Consider the following 18,713-nt stretch of genomic DNA (forward strand, 5'->3'; position numbering starts at 1 on the left):
TTTTCCGGTTTTTATTTACAGTTGTACTGACCTGCCCAGAGCATTCCATCCTAGAGAGCTGGGACCCCATGCCCCCTCTTCCCCTCCCCCACCTTGGGAAGCCATGGGAACCTATCGCCATGGGAACAGTATGAAAAGCTTCCAGCCCCACCTCCAGATGTCCCTGAATCTTTGACATGGTGCTAAGTCACCTGGCTCAGTTGTATCCCGTTAGCATTAGCATTAGTTTAAGGATGCTTGAATCCTGTCTTTGCAGTCGTCTTCCCCACGTCTGTTCTCACGTACATGAGCAGTAGGCCGGTCGTTTCAGATCAGTGGACAGGGTGCTGGAGGACTGGGCTGCTCTGTGAGGCAGGCCCCTCGGCTCTGCCCCCTCTGTTAGCCCTCTGCTCGCTCGTCCAGAAGGCCCGTCGCTGGCTCACCCGGGCGCCCGCGCGGCCGGGCGCTGTTCTAGCGCACACCTGCGCGTTTCCGGCGGTGATTCCAGCAGCCGTGTCACAGATTCTCGCACGCGCTCCGTCGCCCCGTCCAGAGCCAACACCTGCTTTCTCCCGCCCGCAAAAACACCATCATGTGTTTCCACGCTCACGGCCAGCCGTGATAAACTGCTGGCGGCAGCGCGGACGCGTTCATCAGCTCTGTCTCCTCCCGGTTTCTTACGCTCCAGCTTCAGAACCCCTGTGGTGATACGGTATCGCCTGCTCCCTTCTTGGTTGCTTCTCGGTAACTTTGTTAGAACCCCAGGGTTCTGATGGCCGTACAGACCTCTGCCTGTCTGTCATGGCCCTCGTTAAAGACGTGCGCCAGAGCTGAGCTTCTTCCACCCGAGAAAACGGTCGTCTTAAAGAAGATGAGAAGTAGATCTGTGTGTGAAACGGTCCAGACAGGTTCGTGACGCCCTCGGCTCACCGTGTGAAAGAGCTGAAAGTCTTCCGAGCCCCGCTCCGCCGGAACAGTGGGCAGCAGGGACCACGGAGACCCTTCTGCAGCTGGTAATGGCATCTTTAACCCTGCAAGGACACCCGCCCTGATTTGCAGCCCGCTGCATCCACCGCTGTTATTCAGACAACACAAATGTATGCTCCTATTCTTCTGCTGATTTTGAGACATCACCAATCAAACCAGTTGAAAGTGGAGATTTACTGCGTTTTATTTTATGTGAAAAGCAGTTTTTGTGGTGGAAAAAAAAAAAGAAAATACTAGAAAAAATGTCAAAAAAAAGCAAAAAATGTGGAAATGACTCCAAGGCTAATGGCCGTTATTGACTAGCTTCCAGCTGCGTCCTTGGATCTCGGGGTTCTGAGCTGTTTTGCAGAGACGGAGGCTGAGAGAGTGGGTCCGGCATGCAGCGCTGTGGCTGCGGTCGCTGGCGCGTTTTTGGATCAGTATGCTTGTGCTACATTAGCAGGATATTCTGGACCGGGCGCTGGCACGACCCGGGCCTTTAAATGAGCGGGGAGCGGAGTGGCGGTTGAGTGGCGGTGGACTTGTGTGCCACGCGGGAGGGAACACCGCTGCTGCTCGCTCAAATGCACCAGCGCTTGCAGAAATGCACCCGCGCCTGCAGAAATGCATCAGCGCCTGCAGAAATGCACCAGCGCCTGTACAAATGCACCCGCGCCTGCAGAAATGCATCAGCGCCTGCAGAAATGCACCAGCGCTTGCAGAAATGCACCCGCGCCTGCAGAAATGCACCAGCGCCTGCAGAAATGCACCAGCACCTGCAGAAATGCATCAGCGCCTGCACAAATGCACCAGCGCCTGCACAAATGCACCAGCACAAAAGCCTGCAGAAATGCACCAGCACAAAAGCCTGCAGAAATGCACCAGCACCAAGCCTGCAGAAATACACCAGTGAAAAAGCCTGCAGAAATGCATCAGCGCAAAGCCTGCAGAAATGCATCAGTGCAGAGACTGCAGAAATGCACCAGTGCAAAGCTGCAGAAATGCACCCGCAGAAAAAACTGCAGAAATGCACCCACAGAAAAACTGCAGAAATGCACCCGCAGAAAAAACTGCAGAAATGCACCCGCAGAAAAACTGCAGAAATGCACCAGCAGGAGAGAGAGAGAGAGAGAGAGAGCGCATGCAGAGCCTGAGAGAGAGAGAGAGAGAGCGCATGCAGAGCCTTCCCCACTCAAACGCACTCCTCACAGGGCAAATCTCCTACCAGTGGTCCTGAGCTTTTATAAATAAGTGCACAAATAAATATATAAATTACAGCTGTTTGCTCGGCCTCAGCCATCCATCATAGTCAGGTCCTGACTTGCGGTGGTCTGGAGTTGCACAACCTCTGTGTAAATCTGCTCCTGCCAGCCTCGCTGCCCTCCCCGGCCCTGCCCCGCCCTCCCCGGCCCTGCCCCGCCCCGCCCGGGCCCCCACACAGTTAAAAAGAAACCCGCTGAGTCCCCTCCACTGCCAGAAAGCTGAACTGCCTCCTTTAAACACCCACGTCCGTAGTGTTTAAAACCGCCTGTCTCGCAGTGCTCATTTTCATTGGGGTTTTGACTGGAATAGCCTCGCCCTATTGGACCACGGGTCTCGTCAACCACTGCTGTGGGTGGAGCTACCGTGCGCTGTCAATCAAGATGTTCCCCTATGGATGGTCAGCGCAGCTGCCTCACTCCCATTGGCCAGTTTGTGTTATACACTGTGCAATCAGTCCAGATCCTTTTATCTGTATGCAGCCTGGCTTACATTAACAGTTACAACATTTTAGCATGTATCTACAGTTTGTGGAATACACACGTTAGCTCTGAAGGTGTTGATAATTACATAGCTTGTGCGTTTGTGATAATGAGACAGCTTTGGGGGTTAGATTTGGGTCGTACTCAGGCTGGTATCTGGCTCTGGGCAGTCCTGTTTGGCACACAGTAAAGAACAGACAGGTGCCGTCATATAGAGCTGCAGACTGCCACCATCAGCTCCCCTAGTGGTGAAGTGTGGTTACTGCGTCTCTTCTGTGTGGGTCGCTGGGCAGAGCCACACGCGGCCCTGTTTGTGGTGCTGAAGATAACAGCTGGAATATGCGAGAGAGACGTGCTTGTTTTACATTCCGTGTGTGTGTGTGCATGTATACTGTGTGTGTGTGTGTGTGTATAGTGTGTGGTGTGTGTGTTGGAGCTTCTCCTCTCTCCCAGCTGTAGCTGCAGTGGCAGCTCTCCCTGCAGGATGTGTTCTGAGGGCTGTGATGCTGCTCAGTGGCTGCTCTCCCTGCAGGATGTGTTCTGGCGGCTGTGATGCTGCTCAGTGGCTGCTCTCCCTGCAGGATGTGTTCTGAGGGCTGTGATGCTGCTCAGTGGCTGCTCTCCCTGCAGGATGTGTTCTGAGGGCTGTGATGCTGCTCAGTGGCTGCTCTCCCTGCAGGATGTGTTCTGAGGGCTGTGATGCTGCTCAGTGGCTGCTCTCCCTGCAGGATGTGTTCTGAGGGCTGTGATGCTGCTCAGTGGCTGCTCTCCCTGCAGGATGTGTTCTGGCGGCTGTGATGCTGCTCAGTGGCAGTGGTTAATGGGGCTCGTCCGCCGCGTTTCAGCGGAAGAGCAGCGCGGCTCAGCGGAGCGTCCCGGCTGACCTCTCCCCCGGTTGACCTCTCCCCCCGCGGCCGCTCCCCTCCGCGCGCTCACTCACATCGAGACGCTTCCGCCAGCCGTGAGATAATGGGGGGCCCGGGGTCGGGGGGGCCCGGATCAGCTCACGCAGATTAGGGTGGCGGGGGCCAGCGCCCAGGCTGCTGGCGTAATTAGTTTACGTTGGCGGGAAGAGGTGAAAGGTCGGCGGCGGGCGGGGCGGAGGGATAATTACTCCACACTCCCGGAGGCCGCCGCTCCAGCTCACTCGGTCCTGGCAGCCCGCGGGGAAAAACCCGCTAACAGCCCCCGCCCAAAATTGGAGGCGACAGGAGTCCCTGAGGGGGTTATGACAGCTCCGAAATTTCCACTGATTCCCACCTACCCCCCCCACCCATCCCACCTGCATGACCAGTGCCCCAATGCCCCCCCCCCCCCAGAAACAGTCTATGCCACTGAAGTGTGCAGGCCAGGTCCTTATTTACCTCTGTCCTTTCCTATTAGTACAGCCCGTACTGCCTGTGTCATTTCACAGGGATTTATTACAGACAACATGGCCTCCGAAGGGAGCTACTGCAGGTTACTGAGTAACATTCAAACGTGATTACATTTTCAGTTTTAAAACTGTCTGTTCTTAACCCTTTGAGTTGTGAGGTCACAAATATGGGATTAGAGTGTTCTTAACTCAACATTCTAATGCTGATGTCACAATCACTGCTGTTAACTGAAAGCAGTGGAGTTCTAGAACACTGACTTAGAATTTTGAGAAAACATTCTAAAAAAAACAACCTACTCTTCAAAAGGGTCAAAAACACTTTTAGGGCAGCACGGTTGGTCCACACTGTAGCCTTGAAGTTTCACATCTTTTGCACGTGTTGTTTTATGAGTGAGATTAAAGCTGCCTAGTTATAATTTTGGGCCAGGATTTAGGTCGTTTTTAATTAAATGTAGAGTACTTCTTGTGCAGAAGCCTGCGTGTGACACGCGCTGCGGCGTGTTGGTATTTATGCGTCTGTCTGACGCAGGAGAGCTGCGTGTGTGCATGTGCAGCGCGGGACTGCGCTGGTCCCCTGTCATTACTGCGCTGCAAACCCTCCATCAGCCCCGCACTGATGTGGCTAACTGCTGCACTGCTCTCAGAGCAAATGCAGGACCAGCTGGGCCCGTGACATCACTGCACACATGATGGAGTAAAACACACACAGACACGCATACACACACGGCCGCACACACACACACACTAACGCATGCATGCACGTGGGAGTAGACGCGCACTAACACAGACACACAAGCGCGCATACACACGCACACACGCACTAACACAGACAAACATGTGCTTGGTAAGATACAGAAAAAACCCTAACCTTGTCCTGTGGAAGCGAACACACCCTCCTACACATTTTCACAGTGATACACAGACACACAGGCAAGCACACATGACATATGCAGTCTTTTTGCTTGGTGCTTATCGAAAGTGCAAGTGTTTATTTTATAGCAGTAAGACTTTCCAGCCCTGATTATTGTATGAGCGCTCAATACAAACAACCTTTGTAAACTCTTACAGGTTTGCATTTACCACCGATTGTCAATGGACTACGTTTTGTGTCGGAAAATAAATAGAACAAAAGATTAATTTACAAATTTGTCACCAGCAGAATTTAACCGTCCAGTTCAGGTTCCTGCTTATATTTTCTTAAGCTTTCTCGTGTTATTTTGGGGAAGTACAAAGGAAGGCCTCTTTACCGTCTGGAGGAACTGTGGTAAACGCTCCCATTTAAAGATATTTGGGTAACTCCTTGTGTTTCCAGCCTCCCAGCCTCTGCTGTCCCGGAGTGTGTGTGTTAGCGCGTGAGCGCCTGTGTAACAGCGAGAGGCCGTTCTGCGGTTAAAACCCCTGAGCTTTGAGAGCGGGACGGGCCGAGGGTCTGGCTGCGGGTTCGGCTGTGGGTTCGGCTGGAACACACCCGCGAGCGGGGGGCATCACTCCTGCCAGCTCGTCCCTAAAATGTGCCTTTGGAAGCGAGCGTGAGGCCCTTTGGAAGAGTCCTGCTGCTGTTAGGCCACAGGACAGCCGTTGTGTGCGTTTGTCACGGCCGTGCGTCGCTCCCCCATAATCCCTCCCTCTCTCACTGCGTTGGGCTGCGATCGGCGAGCGCGTTCCCTCCTCTTCAGTTTGTGTCTGGACCCCTTGCCCTACAGGTGTTTACCCCTCCATATTTACTGTAGCGTCCTCCATAGTTACCATGGCACCCTCCTCTTCATTTGACTGAATATTTTAAAGCCTCTCTTACTGAATAGACTCCCATGCAGCTGTTTGCATGGGCCTGTGTAGTAATGCTGCGTTTGCCTGGAGGGGTCACGGGCTGCAGTCTGTGTAAATGTGTTCACTCTGCTTGATTTAATCAGCCTGTTTTAATTTCCAGAATCGGCTCTCATCCAAGCTCAGTATTCTCTTTATTATGACACACGTTTATCAGAATCTGGTGTGTTGCACTATAAAATCACCACAGAAAAGATGGAAAGTACCATACACAGTGCAGTGTAGTAGAGGAGGTTTACCTTATGCCACCTGTGTACTTATCATGCAGCTCCATTTACTCTTGCAGCGTTCGCTGTAAGCACACAGCTCCACACCAGGGGTCCGGCCCCAAGAAGCCGTTTCTTTAAGGTTATTCCAGTCGCAGATGGAAAGGTAAATCTCCTGGGGCAAAAACATATTCTTATAGTCCTTTGTACGTTTGTTAACTGACGGTAAAAATGGCCCATATAGACTGCCATACATTTATCATCTATATAATCCTTAAAGCAGGACACCAAGCGTAGGCCTGCCTCCATAAAAATGTGCAGATGTAAAAATGATCAGTGGGTAAAATGGAAACTGCCTCAGAGCTGGTGGATACCAGTCAGTAGTGATGCAGCCAGGATGCAGTCGCGATGGACATGATGTTAGCAGCCATGTAAAAAGAAGCAAGGTAAAAAATAGAGAAGAAGAAAAGTAGAGAGATGTGAGCAGTGGCTGAACCTTTACTGTTTATCTGTGGTAATCGTTAACACGTGAGAACTGCCAACCTCCTAATTAAAAGGTCTGTACCAGTGATAATTAGGGGGACCACACATTCAAGGCCCAAAATACTGAGTTTCTGAGCTTTCTGAGCTGCTCTGTATGCACTAACATGTCCCCTGCTGGATTAAAGCTGGATAAAAGCTCTCACACCCTTTCTATTACAGTAGCTAGCTGTAGCGGCCTTGCTCACCTAGGCCTTGGTAACACCTGGTGCATCAGCAGTCACACAACTCCAGCTGGTACAGCCTCACTGTGGCTATAGGGCATGGCTGCACGCAGGACACACAACTCCAGCTGGTACAGTCTCACTCTGTGGCTATAGGGCATGACTGCATGCAGGACACACAACTCCAGCGGGTACAGTCTCACTCTGTGGCTATAGGGCATGGCTGCACGCAGGACACAAGTCTGAAAAACTCTCCAGAGGTCAAGCTGATGTACTCATAGGCTTTCCTGGTCACAGTCTCGGCTGGGCCGGCATCAAGGCTGTATGTAGGCCCAGCCAATGGCTGAGTGGCAGCTTTGTGCCAGCTGCCAATGGGAACAGGACTTTAGACATGTGACCATATGGTGTGCACTAATAGAAATTCTGCAACACTGACGTGGTGGGGGGTTTGCCAGTGTGCCAAGAGCTCTGAATAAACAGGCCTGCCGAGGATGTGTCTTCTCTCATTATGGGATGGTGGAAACCACGGTAACATCAGCTACAGGAGCTGATACTGTGATGTGTATCGTATGTAACAGCCACTCAGCGTCCCACCGATGCACAGGCTGTTTCTCCGGTCCCTCTTTGGAAGCTTCTGGAAAAAGGTGCTGTCAAATTGCTGAGGGGAAAGTGCAGTGTTCTTTTCTTCTGGAGAGGCCGCTGCCTGTAAAGCATCAGAGCCAGACATAAGCCCTGTTTCTGGAGTCACGCTGTGGGTCCTCCGCAGCCTCTATTTTTAACATCCACACCCCCAAACTGGCCAGAGCTCCACCGAGGCTGCTGTGATCTCACTGAGCGTGTGCGAAGGGCGCCATCTACGAAACCGAGAGAGAGACGCAGGAGCGTTCTGCTCAGAGAGAAGGGGCCCAAAAAAACAGGCATTAACCCTTTGAAGAGTAGGTTTTTTTGGGATGTTTTTTCAAAATTCTAAATCCGCGTTCTAGAACTCCACTGCTTTCAGTCTCCAGCACTGATTGTGACATCAGCATTAGAATGGTCAGCTAAGAACATTCCAATCACACGTTTGTGATGTCACACTTTAAAGGGTTAATATTCTTAATAATAAAAACAATGATAATATAATTTTGGCCCTCAATATTTGCTGAAGGGAGATAAAACCGAACAAGATGAGCAGATTAGTGCAAGCGTCTCCCTCTGTCTTTCAGCACTGCGCTGATGTAGAGTTACTATGGAACGCGTACACGTGTGAGTAAATTAAACTGTTGTCATGGAAATAGAGACAGGTAACACTGGCTTGGATTCAGGCCACATTGGTTCTCCCCTTTGATGTAATTACATAATTACATTCATGCTTTAGTTTTTCCCTCACAAACAGGCACACTTAACACACTACAAAGAAAAAGGACTTGTATTTATTTGTAAGTCATAGTTAACTTGTGTTACCATAGCTACAGAACTGAGTTCATGCACTATGTAGGTCTCCAGGTCTCTCAGTAAGAGTATACAGGAATATTTCAGGGCAGTAAATCACGTTGTTGTTGGACCACTTTGAAAGGCAGTGATTCTGAAGGAAGCAGAGCATAGACATTACCTGAACATCTGTTTTCTTTCTGTTATTCTAATGTCAGGCCAAACTATATTGATTTGAAATGTCCAAGTTAAAAAAAACAACAACATTAATGCAGTGGCAGTGCCCTCGCGATCCTCTGAGATTAAAATGTTTTATGAAGCGCTGCTGCAGGGACACCCTGCCCTAGCAATGCCAGCTGAGCTGCGGCTGATTGCTGTTTTTTTTCACTGTGTGAAGAGCTGTGTAGATATTACTCTGAAGGGGCTAAGGGGGGAAGCCGGCTCGTTTGCATGTTTAATCGGACTTGAGGTGTCCCTGTCCGTCCCCCTAACCTTTCCCCAGTTTACCTGGCTCTGTGAATCCCGGTGCCTGAGGCGGGGTGGGCGGGACCTATTCACTGCTCACTGTAATGGGCGGCTCTCTCTCTCTCCAGGAGCTGGCCGCTATTGGCCCCTGACGCGATGATGTCACCACCCCTGGGGACCTCTTCACTACTGCTGCACTGGTCCAGGAGCATAATGATGATGTCACAGGCTGACTCTCACGCCATTGACCATGCCAGCTGGATGACTCACCCAGGTAAAATACTGTGCATCTATTGCCGTGACAACGCAATGCCTTGTCTTTTTCATTTGTGGAAGGGAACATTTCTGTCCTGAAATGAATTTCTGTGATTGAAGTGATCCTGTGGCCAATCACTGGAGAGCTGCTTTTATCCTGAAACATTAGCCCGGGGATCCACGCTGATGAATGAGCATTTCATTGAGCTGATTCAGAATGAAACCCGCGTTAAATGGGATATTTTAACAGCCATATGAACATGGAGGCACACAGTGTCACCTGACTGTAACATCTGATTAAGCGGTGCTGAGACCTTGTGACACATCGTTGTGTTTGGTTCTATGATTTAGTGAGTTGTGCTTTAGTTAACAGGCTCTGTCCATTTGTCTTCTGGGCCATTTTGTCCCATCTCTCCCCTCTTCCTCCCCGACTGCTTTATGTTACCGTGGAGATTTCCAGCCGCTCGTTCAGACGCTGTACGTACTGTACTTTTGGTTTGGAAAAAGGGGGTTTCCCTGATACCCCCCCCACCCCGAAAAATAACAAGCTTCAGACAAAGAGCGGGTGCTAATGAAGGCCGGTCCCACAGCCCATGTTCCAGTGCGGGTTCGAGCTGCATAAAGAGCCCTTTCAGATCCCAGCACAGCCCTGTCACCTCTCCCAGCATGCCTCGCTCTCCCCTGCACCTCTCCCAGCATGCCTCGCTCTCCCCTGCACCTCTCCCAGCATGCCTCGCTCGCCCCTGCACCTCTCCCAGCATGCCTCGCTCTCCCCTGCCTGAGATAACAGACACAGAGGGACAGATACAGCGCTCAGAGCTCAGAGCTCAGAGGGACAGATACAGCGCTCAGAGGGACAGATGTGAGCGCCGCTGGGTTTTTAAGGTGAGGTCTGGCGGCTCCAGCTGTCCGGCCCCTGCGCTCTGACGCACAGATTCCATCGGAGGCGTAATGAGGGGCCTCGCGCGTCCCCAGGTGAGACCCGCGCGCATTCCGCCTGTCAGGATCCTTAATGACGGCCAGCGCAGGTAAATTACACACGCTCCCGCCCCGCCCGTTTCCAGCCAGAGTCTTTCCCAGGGCGGATGTGAAAATGAGTGTTTCTGGACCAGCTGATGCAACCCAATGTTATGTTTTAAAACCAAAAGGTGTGTATTAAAGTCATAACCCTGCTTCACCGCCCGCCCCACGTTTCCAGCCGTATTGAGCCATCATCTTTTCCCAACACCGGTGACACTGAGTTAGGAAACTCTGTAAATAGCATTAGATTATATGGTTTTGTCCAGACTTACGCTTCGCAGTGCACTGAGACACGGTACAGTGGTGAGTCCTGTCTGAACATGTGGAAGAGCCTGCATGTGTTTTAGGAAAGGGAGGCCTCTCTGTGTACCTGAACAGTGAAGAGGAAAATCTGCTACTGAGGGGAAAAAGGACGATGATCTTGGCACACAGCCCGTGTGGAATAAATCATTTCTAATAAGAGTGTGAGACTTATAGATGTGTGTTTATTTGTGTTTAGTGTTGAGTGGTGAGTGTTTCTAACACTGCCTCCCTCTGGAGAGTAGAGTGTTTCTCTGTCTCTCTGCATGGCTCAGATGTGCTGCCTGTGTTCAGTGTTACACTGGGTCTGGCTGTGCTGTGCTGCCTGTGTTCAGTGTTACTCTGGGTCTGGCTGTGCTGTGCTGCCTTTGTTCAGTGTTACGCTGGGTCTGGCTGTGCTGTGCTGCCTGTGTTCAGTGTTACGCTGGGTCTGGCTGTGCTGTGCTGCCTGTGTTCAGTGTTATGCCGCGTCTGGCTGTGCTGTGCTGTGCTGTCTGTGTTCAGTGTTACGCTGGGTCTGGCTGTGCTGTGCTGCCTGTGTTCAGTGTTACTCTGGGTATGGCTGTGCTGTGCTGCCTGTGTTCAGTGTTACGCTGGGTCTGGCTGTGCTGTGCTGTGCTGCCTGTGTGCAGTGTTACGCTGGGTCTGGCTGTTCTGTGCTGTGCTGTGCTGCCTGTGTTCAGTGTTACGCTGGGTCTGGCTGTGCTGTGCTGTGCTGCCTGTGTGCAGTGTTACACTGGGTCTCTCCCACCCTTCTCTCTCTCTGAGGAGTTTTTTTTACGGTAGTCCGTCCTGTCTGTGGGACTCAGATGAAAAGAAGATGTTTAAGCATGTGTGTGTGTGTGTGTTTATGTGTGTGCGTGCGTGCATGTGTGTGCGCGTGTGTCTGTGAGAATGTGTGCGCGCGTCCGTGTGCGCGTGCGTGTGTGTGTGTGCTTGCATGTTTCTATACTTGTGTGTGTGCTTGCGTGTGTGTATATGTGTGTTTGGCAGAAGTCTACCTGACCCGAGACCGATTAGGCTGTTTCGTTCCTGTCAGTCGTTTCCATGGAAACGGGGGAAGGACGGAACCTGAGGATGTTTCTGGCGGAAAGTTGGGACATCCGAGCGAAATGGAGGGATAATTGAAAATGCATGCTTATTTTCAAACTGCTTTTTTCTTTTTACCGTTTTTTTTTTTTTTTTACCTTCCCGTCTTTTTGGAGCACGGTCCTGGGAAAGGTGACTCCTTTTTTTACGGGCCCTGATGGAAAGATCCACAGGCCTGGAGCCCTGTTCCCCCGCCTCACACCTTTACGCCCCCCTCTAAATAAAGCGCTTATGAGAGACACAGGGGTCTTTGTGCCCCGCCCGCTGTTCCCTCCGCCGGCCCGAGCTGCGAATGTTCTCATCACACGTACAGTACGCGCACTTTCCATCCACATCTTACCAGCCCTGTTTCCTCAATGGAGCGTGGAACATAAAGACTAATCACATTACATTTCTCATTAAATTAGTTTACATTATTGCAGTTTCCTACTTTTATGCCCAATGTTGTTTTATCTGGCATACATCACTGGACTGGATGATTAAAAAAGCAACACAGAATGGGTTTAGTCTGAACCAACCGTACAGATTCACCTTGAGCCTGCCACAGGAACCATTCAGGGAAACTGTCTGTTTGAAGCATGAATGTTGCTATGTAGAAGTGTGTACCTGTGTGTGAGTTAGAGAGTGTGTACCTGAGTGTGAGTTAGAGAGTGTGTACCTGAGTGTGAGTTAGAGAGTGTGTACTTGAGTGTGAGTTAGAGAGTATGTACCTGAGTGTGAGTTAGAGAGTGTGTACCTGAGTGTGAGTTAGAGAGTGTGTACCTGAGTGTGAGTTAGAGAGTGTGTACCTGAGTGTGAGTTACAGAGTGTGTACCTGTGTGTGAGTTAGAGAGTGTGTACGTGAGTGTGGGTTAGAGAGTGTGTACCTGAGTGTGAGTTAGAGAGTGTGTACCTGAGTGTGAGTTAGAGAGTGTGTCCCTGAGTGTGAGTTACAGAGTGTGTACCTGAGTGTGAGTTAGAGAGTGTGTACGTGAGTGTGGGTTAGAGAGTGTGTACCTGAGTGTGAGTTAGAGAGTGTGTACCTGAGTGTGAGTTAGAGAGTGTGTACCTGAGTGTGAGTTAGAGAGTGTGTACTTCAGTGTGAGTTAGAGAGTGTGTACCTGAGTGTGAGTTAGAGAGTGTGTACCTGAATGGGAGTTTTGCACAGGCTAAATTCTAAACTGAAAAGGCAGGAGTCTGGAGTCTTACATGGTTTAGATTAGTGCAGGGAAAAGCTGCCCTGGGGAGGAGTGATGGGTTTGAGGTTTAATGTGGGAACTCCCCTGAACACCACATCCTCAGGTCAATAACGCACTGCTGCCACTTCATTACTCTCATTTCAGAGCCCCTGAACGCTGGCCTCCTCAAGGTTTAAGAGTTCAAACTCTGCTGCTGCACAGGGGGATGTGTGTGTGTGTGTGTGTGTGTATAAGTGTGTGATTCTGTGTGAGCCTCTGTGTGTGTTTGTGTGTTTGTGTGTGGGGGTCTCTGTAGCGGGGTCTCTGTGTCTCTGTGTCTCTGTGGGGGGGTCTCTGTGTCTCTGTGGGGGGGTCTCTGTGTCTCTGTGGGGGGGGTCTCTGTGTCTCTGTGTCTCTGTGGCAGTCTCTGTGTCTCTGTGGGGGGGTCTCTGTGTCTCTGTGGCGGGGTCTCTGTGTCTCTGTGGGGGGGTCTCTGTGGTGGGTCTCTGTGTCTCTGGGGGGGTCTCTGTGTCTCTGTGGGGGGGTCTCTGTGTCTCTGTGGGGGGGTCTCTGTGTCTCTGTGTCTCTGTGGCGGAGTCTCTGTGTCTCTGTGGGGGGGTCTCTGTGTCTCTGTGTCTCTGTGGGGGGGTCTCTGTATCTCTGTGTCTCTGTGGGGGGGTCTCTGTGTCTCTGTGTCTCTGTGGGGGGGTCTCTGTGTCTCTGTGTCTCTGTGGGGGGGTCTCTGTGTCTCTGTGGGGGGGTCTCTGTGTCTCTGTGTCTCTGTGGGGGGGTCTCTGTGTCTCTGTGGGGGGGTCTCTGTGGCGGGTCTCTGGTCAGGGCGGCTGTTTTCGGGTCCATCTGATCTCTGGAGCGTGCGGCGGCGACGCGGGTCTCCGCGGGTCGGTGGGAGGGGGGGTGCAGGGGGGTGCGGGGGTTTTGGGTTTCCATAAATACATAAAAGCCCCCCCCCCCCCGTGCTTCTAGGGGTGCCCCCCCCCCCCCCCCCACCCGTTCACACAAGCCCCAGGTTTGTTCAGCCTCAGGTACCAGATGTAATTAATTACACCTACAACCTTCTTCCAAAGCAGCTTTTTTTCTTCTTTTGAACATGACATGCTACTCTTATTCTGGGGTGCTTTCCCTGCCAGTACGCCAGTAGTGTAGTAATGTATAGCCCAGTCTGGAGGTGCTGAAAATCTTCAAAGGGATTCATAAATGAGCCGTGGAAACGAATACCAGTCAGCAGAAACAGGGGGAATGGGTGTGAATGAGGTCACTTAATTTTGCTCTGACGTAAAATAGTGTTTCTTCACGCAAAGACGAGCGAAGGTGTTCAGCATTTATTCACCTTGACCATTCTGAGGATGTTCATGGCAGAAACAGCTGACCTACCCATAACCTTTTTCACTGCTGTGGTACTGTGCTGCCACCTTGTGGCTGAATATTTCTGTGTTTCCAGCAGATGTAGCAGCCTGTCATAATACTGTCATAAAAACACAAACCTGTTCACCTGCTCTTTCTCAGATTCAGGCAGGTTTATATTTGGAGAGGTAGCCTCACAGGAGTGTGAAAAAGGAAAGCAGTCTGATGTATTTTAGTGTAAACATTTTCTCTGTAAAATCACTGCTTCTGCAGAAGTTTTATAGTCAGTTTATTTTGTTGTTGCATGTAGTTTATGGAACTTCAGCTCCATAAAGGTTGGTATATGGCATCTTACCCAAGAGAATGTGAAATACTGTACTTCCATGTAATTATGTGAGTCGCCAGCAGGTGGTGCACTCAATCCAAAGATGAAATACTGCAAAACTTCACACAGCAGCCAGGAACAGGGGGACATATTATTGTCAATCGGCTATATAATAATAATAATAATAGTGTTTTTCCATCTACCATTTAAAGGCATTTACTTAAAAATACAGAACACAAATCCACTCCCTAGCTTCCACACATGCTCATTGTGTCCAGGTAATTACTGAGGTGGCAGAATGAGTCTGAGCTCCTCTGCAGTGTTGGGCCATTCACATGCATGTGGAGACCCAGGGTCCAGCTGTGTCTACAGGTAAAGCGCAGCTCAGCTGGGGGTCTGCAGGTACAGGTATAGCTCTGCTGGGGGTCTACAGGTACAGGTATAGCTCTGCTGGGGGTCTACAGGTACAGGTATAGCTCTGCTGGGGGTCTACAGGTACAGGTATAGCTCTTCTGGGAGTCTACAGGTATAGCTCTGCTGGGGGTCTACATGTACAGGTATAGCTCTGCTGGGGGTCTACATGTACAGGTATAGCTCTGCTGGGGGTCTACATGTACAGGTATAGCTCAGCTGGGGGTCTGCAGGTACAGGTATAGCTCTGCTGGGGGTCTACAGGTACAGGTATAGCTCTGCTGGGGGTCTACAGGTACAGGTATAGCTCTGCTGGGGGTCTGCAGGTACAGGTATAGCTCTGCTGGGGGTCTGCAGGTACAGGTATAGCTCAGCTGGGGGTCTGCAGGTACAGGTATAGCTCAGCTGGGGGTCTGCAGGTACAGGTGTAGCTCTGCTGGGGGTCTGCAGGGAGCTTCAGAGGAGAATCTGCTTGTCCTTGCTCTCGCAGGGTGGGGGACGGGCCTGCTTTCATTGCCATTCCAGATTGGGACAATAGAAAAACCCTGAGGAATAAAAAGTGGTTCAACTATAAACCAATAAGCTCAGACTCCAGATATATATTTATTTTCACACATTCTGAAGATATGGAGGTTATAAAATACAGAAAACATTTTGATGTTTACATAAAGTTTATGTGATTGCATTGTTCTCCATTTCTTCAGAATTCATCTTATGTTTAAACATTCAAGGCCTAGAATGGCTATCAGCAGTTTTTATTATGTATATTTTTTTGCTGCAGTGCACGTCAATTATGTTTAGCTCACTGACATAACGAAACCGAAATTGAACGTTTTTTTCCCACACGGAAATGGCATAATTTTTAAAATCTCTGATCTGGTATTCATTTCATGTTATTTATTTTGTGAAATGAGACCGGGGGAAGTTGATCCAGTATTTGCGGAAGCCGCGTAGCGCGTGTGCTTCCCGGCACGATCGGCAGACGCCGGCTGTGGTTAGATCCACGGAGCGCCGCCGCGCTACGCGGTAGCTGCCGCGGCCGCCTGCCGGCACATTACAGACGCTTCCCCCGAGGGTTCGCTCCATTTAGCGCTTAAAGCTTCGGCTCTAATGGCATTATCTCATGTTAGTGCCTGCATCTCCAGCCCGCCGTGCCGCATGTCCCGTTTTTAAATACCGCCGCTTTGACCGGGGCAGGGGAGCAGCTCTGTGCGCCGTTAACGAGCGAAGAGGCGCTAAGCTGTGCATTTTACATTTTCACTGCGATTCGCTTCTTGCAGAAGGAATTTCAGAAATAAGGGGTGTCATTATATTGTTTGCACCGCAGGTAGTCTTAGGAATGGGATGACTTGCTCATGTTTTTTGCACTGGCATTTTATGCATCCCTGTAAAACTTTATTGTTGTCGTTTATATTTTGCATAGCACCTGGGAACATGATGTAGAAAGGTTAAGTGTCACACCCTAGTACTGAATCAACAGCCACAGAGCTCGAGACTGAAGACAGCTTTCCACTGAAACCCCTTAATATCTCAAACTATAGCTTTTAAACTGGAAGTGCCATTCCACTTTAAAGGAATTAAAGTGCCACTTTACAAATCGGTTGTAATGTGATTGTGCTGTTATTATATAATTAGTACATATTATTGCAGTTCCTATACACAATGGGTCGTTGAGAAAGGGTGGAGAAATAAAAACAATCACAGCGAGGCATTGAAGGCCTCGTGCTTGTCTGCGTTTTGTGCAAATTTATTTCAGTTTACAGCAGTTTAAGGAGGAGAGTATGAAGTGCTCGGTAGGCCCAAGCTTTTATCCTATTTCTGGTTTTATTTTTAGACGTGCGTGTGCTCAACTACATGCAAAAACAGCGCCTGGATTTCGAGCTCTGTTTCAGCGATGGCTTCTCTTCGGCATGTTTGGGGTGATTACAATCTACAAATAAACCAGCCGGGGCGCTGAACCGGGGGCTCTTCTGAGAGGGAAAGTGAATCGATGATACGGCGTTTCTGATGGGCCTCAGGGAGTAGATCTGCACACCGCTGGTCAGAGTGATTGTCAGAGCTGTTAGAATAACACCAGGACGGGACGCCCCCGGGGACGCTGCAGAGCGCCCCTGCACGCGGGATGCCCCGGGGACAGTACAGAGAAGCCCCTCCAGGGGAAGGTCGGGGAAATGGTCCTGATCAGAGCTGTCATCCTCTGGCATCTGCGGTGGGACCAAATAAACAGCACTGTGAGCACCCTGCCGTCCTGAGGGATCGGAGCCCCTCCACTCATTCCTGCACTCCTAGCGCTAAATATGCACGGCTAAATACATGAAAAAGGAGACTTGCTAGCGTGCAAGCTGCAGGGCAGTTTCAGTAAAGATATAGTTTCCTCAGTCTGTTCCTCTCTTCTGGAAAGTCCAATGCTGTGGCCTTCTCTCCAAACCTGTAAAGGCGGACTTGTAAGCAGGCAGGGGCATACAGGGTTCCCCCCCCAAATATGATAATGTTGTTCTGGGTGGTACTGTTAGTGTCCTCCCTAAAAAGCAACAAACGGGGGGCAGATTTCCTGTTTGTTGCCCCCAACCATACCCCCCCCCCCCACACACACCAAAAAGTTGAACGGAGATCTACGCCCTTGACCATCAGTTAGGGTTCCAGATCCTAGGACTTCAGAACGGCATTTCAGAGTAAACTAAATTATGGATGGTTTCAGCTCAGTTCCCTGAAGCTCAGGATGACAGATTTTGCAGTCAGGTGGCTGGATTATGAATCTGGCTTTGAAAGCGCATGAAAGGAGAATTCAGCCACAGGCCATGTGGGTATTGCTATAACAGTAGTAGATAAAAAAGAAAAGAAAAGCTATTGGTGACACAGACTTCTGTACAATTTATAAATGGCTCAAACACCAAAGGAACTCTCGGAGTATTCCAGCCATGAGCATATGTGTCTGCACATGTCCTCTCTGATTTATTAGATTTTACTCATGATTTAACCGTTTTCTCACTGACAAGAGATTTTTTCAGAACCTGGTTTTTGTAAATAATATGCTTCTCTGGAAAGAGTCATTTGTTAGCCATGGCAACAGTAACTTGTGATTCCAAATTTGGAAGAAAAATGAAATATGGTGGTGGTGGATTTTACAAGGATAAAAACGTCACTGTGAAAAATGATGTTTTATGGGATGTTGCGACCTCTGAACTGTAGTAAATACAAAATAAAACTTTTTTGTTTACTGTGGAAGCCGCACAGACTACATTATGAAAAACCTCTTCCACATATTCCCCAGCGGTACTTGTCATTGTACCGTGAGTAATCGGTCGCCTGGACTGAAATTGTGTAAGCGCGCGGGACGCATGTTGCCTTAAACGCGAGGAGGCGCTGGCTCCCGCCGAGCGGAGCGCTCAAGTGCCCAGCCAATGAGTCAGTGCGGAGAAACGCTCGCCCCGCGCTCCCCTGCTTCTGCCGTCAATACCGCAACGCTAAACTGCCTTTCGCTGCCAGTCGCGTGTTCTCTGCCGTGGTTCCGAATCTTTAGAGCTGTAACAGTGACCACATGCGGGATGATGCGTTAACAACATTAAACAACGCTCCCTGTTCGCCCAACGCCTCACTCAAGAACATTAACAACAGCGGAGACTGCTTCCTGTGGGCTTTGAATTAAAGAAAAGCAAACCGAATTTGTGCTTTGCTCTCGCTTTGGAAGAGTGAAGGCGCAAATGGCCGGGGCACAGCCGGGAGTTCACGCGCTGCAGCTCAAACCCGTCTCAGTGTCGGAGACTCTACGGAAAGGAAGCAAATTCATGAAATGGGATGATGTAAGTATGAGAAGCGATATACGCGTCTTATAAAATTGTTCCTTATTTTCCCAAAAGACTCTTTAACTGCAGAAGGAACAAATGTTACGGCGGAATTGGTACGTGCAAAGGTAGAACTCGCCAGTGAAATAAATTTAAATAAAACAATTTGGTCTTCCGAAAAGTCCTGATCTATGTTTCATTAGACATGTAGTGAAAGCTTTACATTTTTGTGATTTGAGATTATTTCATTTGTTGGGGAAAAAAATATAGGAAAATATGCAAAACGATAGAACTGATCAACAACAACAACAAAAAAAACCACACGATTTAATTTGTTTTGA

General features: G+C 49.9%; 1 protein-coding gene and 1 long non-coding RNA gene across 6 annotated transcripts in view; both read left to right on the top strand.

Moving 5' to 3' along the window:
- Positions 1-10,376, top strand: part of LOC118230714 — a 23,847-nt gene extending 13,471 nt beyond the window's left edge. Inside the window, exons 2-3 of the long non-coding RNA XR_004765908.1 lie at positions 8,800-8,945; positions 10,294-10,376. This is a non-coding gene — a long non-coding RNA (uncharacterized LOC118230714). The remainder of the gene's footprint in view (positions 1-8,799; positions 8,946-10,293) is intronic.
- A 7,519-nt stretch (positions 10,377-17,895) lies between these two features.
- The window catches only part of LOC118230603 (1-phosphatidylinositol 4,5-bisphosphate phosphodiesterase beta-1-like), a 112,370-nt gene continuing 111,552 nt past the window's right edge, over positions 17,896-18,713 (top strand). For 2 of the 5 annotated variants that reach the window (XR_004765887.1, XM_035423747.1), the window contains exon 1: positions 17,896-18,390. Coding sequence is in view for 4 of the 5 variants with exons in the window: in XM_035423747.1 (XP_035279638.1) it covers positions 18,292-18,390 (99 nt within the window). In the remaining variant the exon portion in view is untranslated. The remainder of the gene's footprint in view (positions 18,391-18,713) is intronic. The other 3 variants (XM_035423745.1, XM_035423746.1, XM_035423748.1) reach the window with 2 other exon arrangements.

This window comes from Anguilla anguilla, chromosome 6, assembly GCF_013347855.1.
Source record: "Anguilla anguilla isolate fAngAng1 chromosome 6, fAngAng1.pri, whole genome shotgun sequence".
Lineage (NCBI taxonomy): Eukaryota > Metazoa > Chordata > Actinopteri > Anguilliformes > Anguillidae > Anguilla > Anguilla anguilla.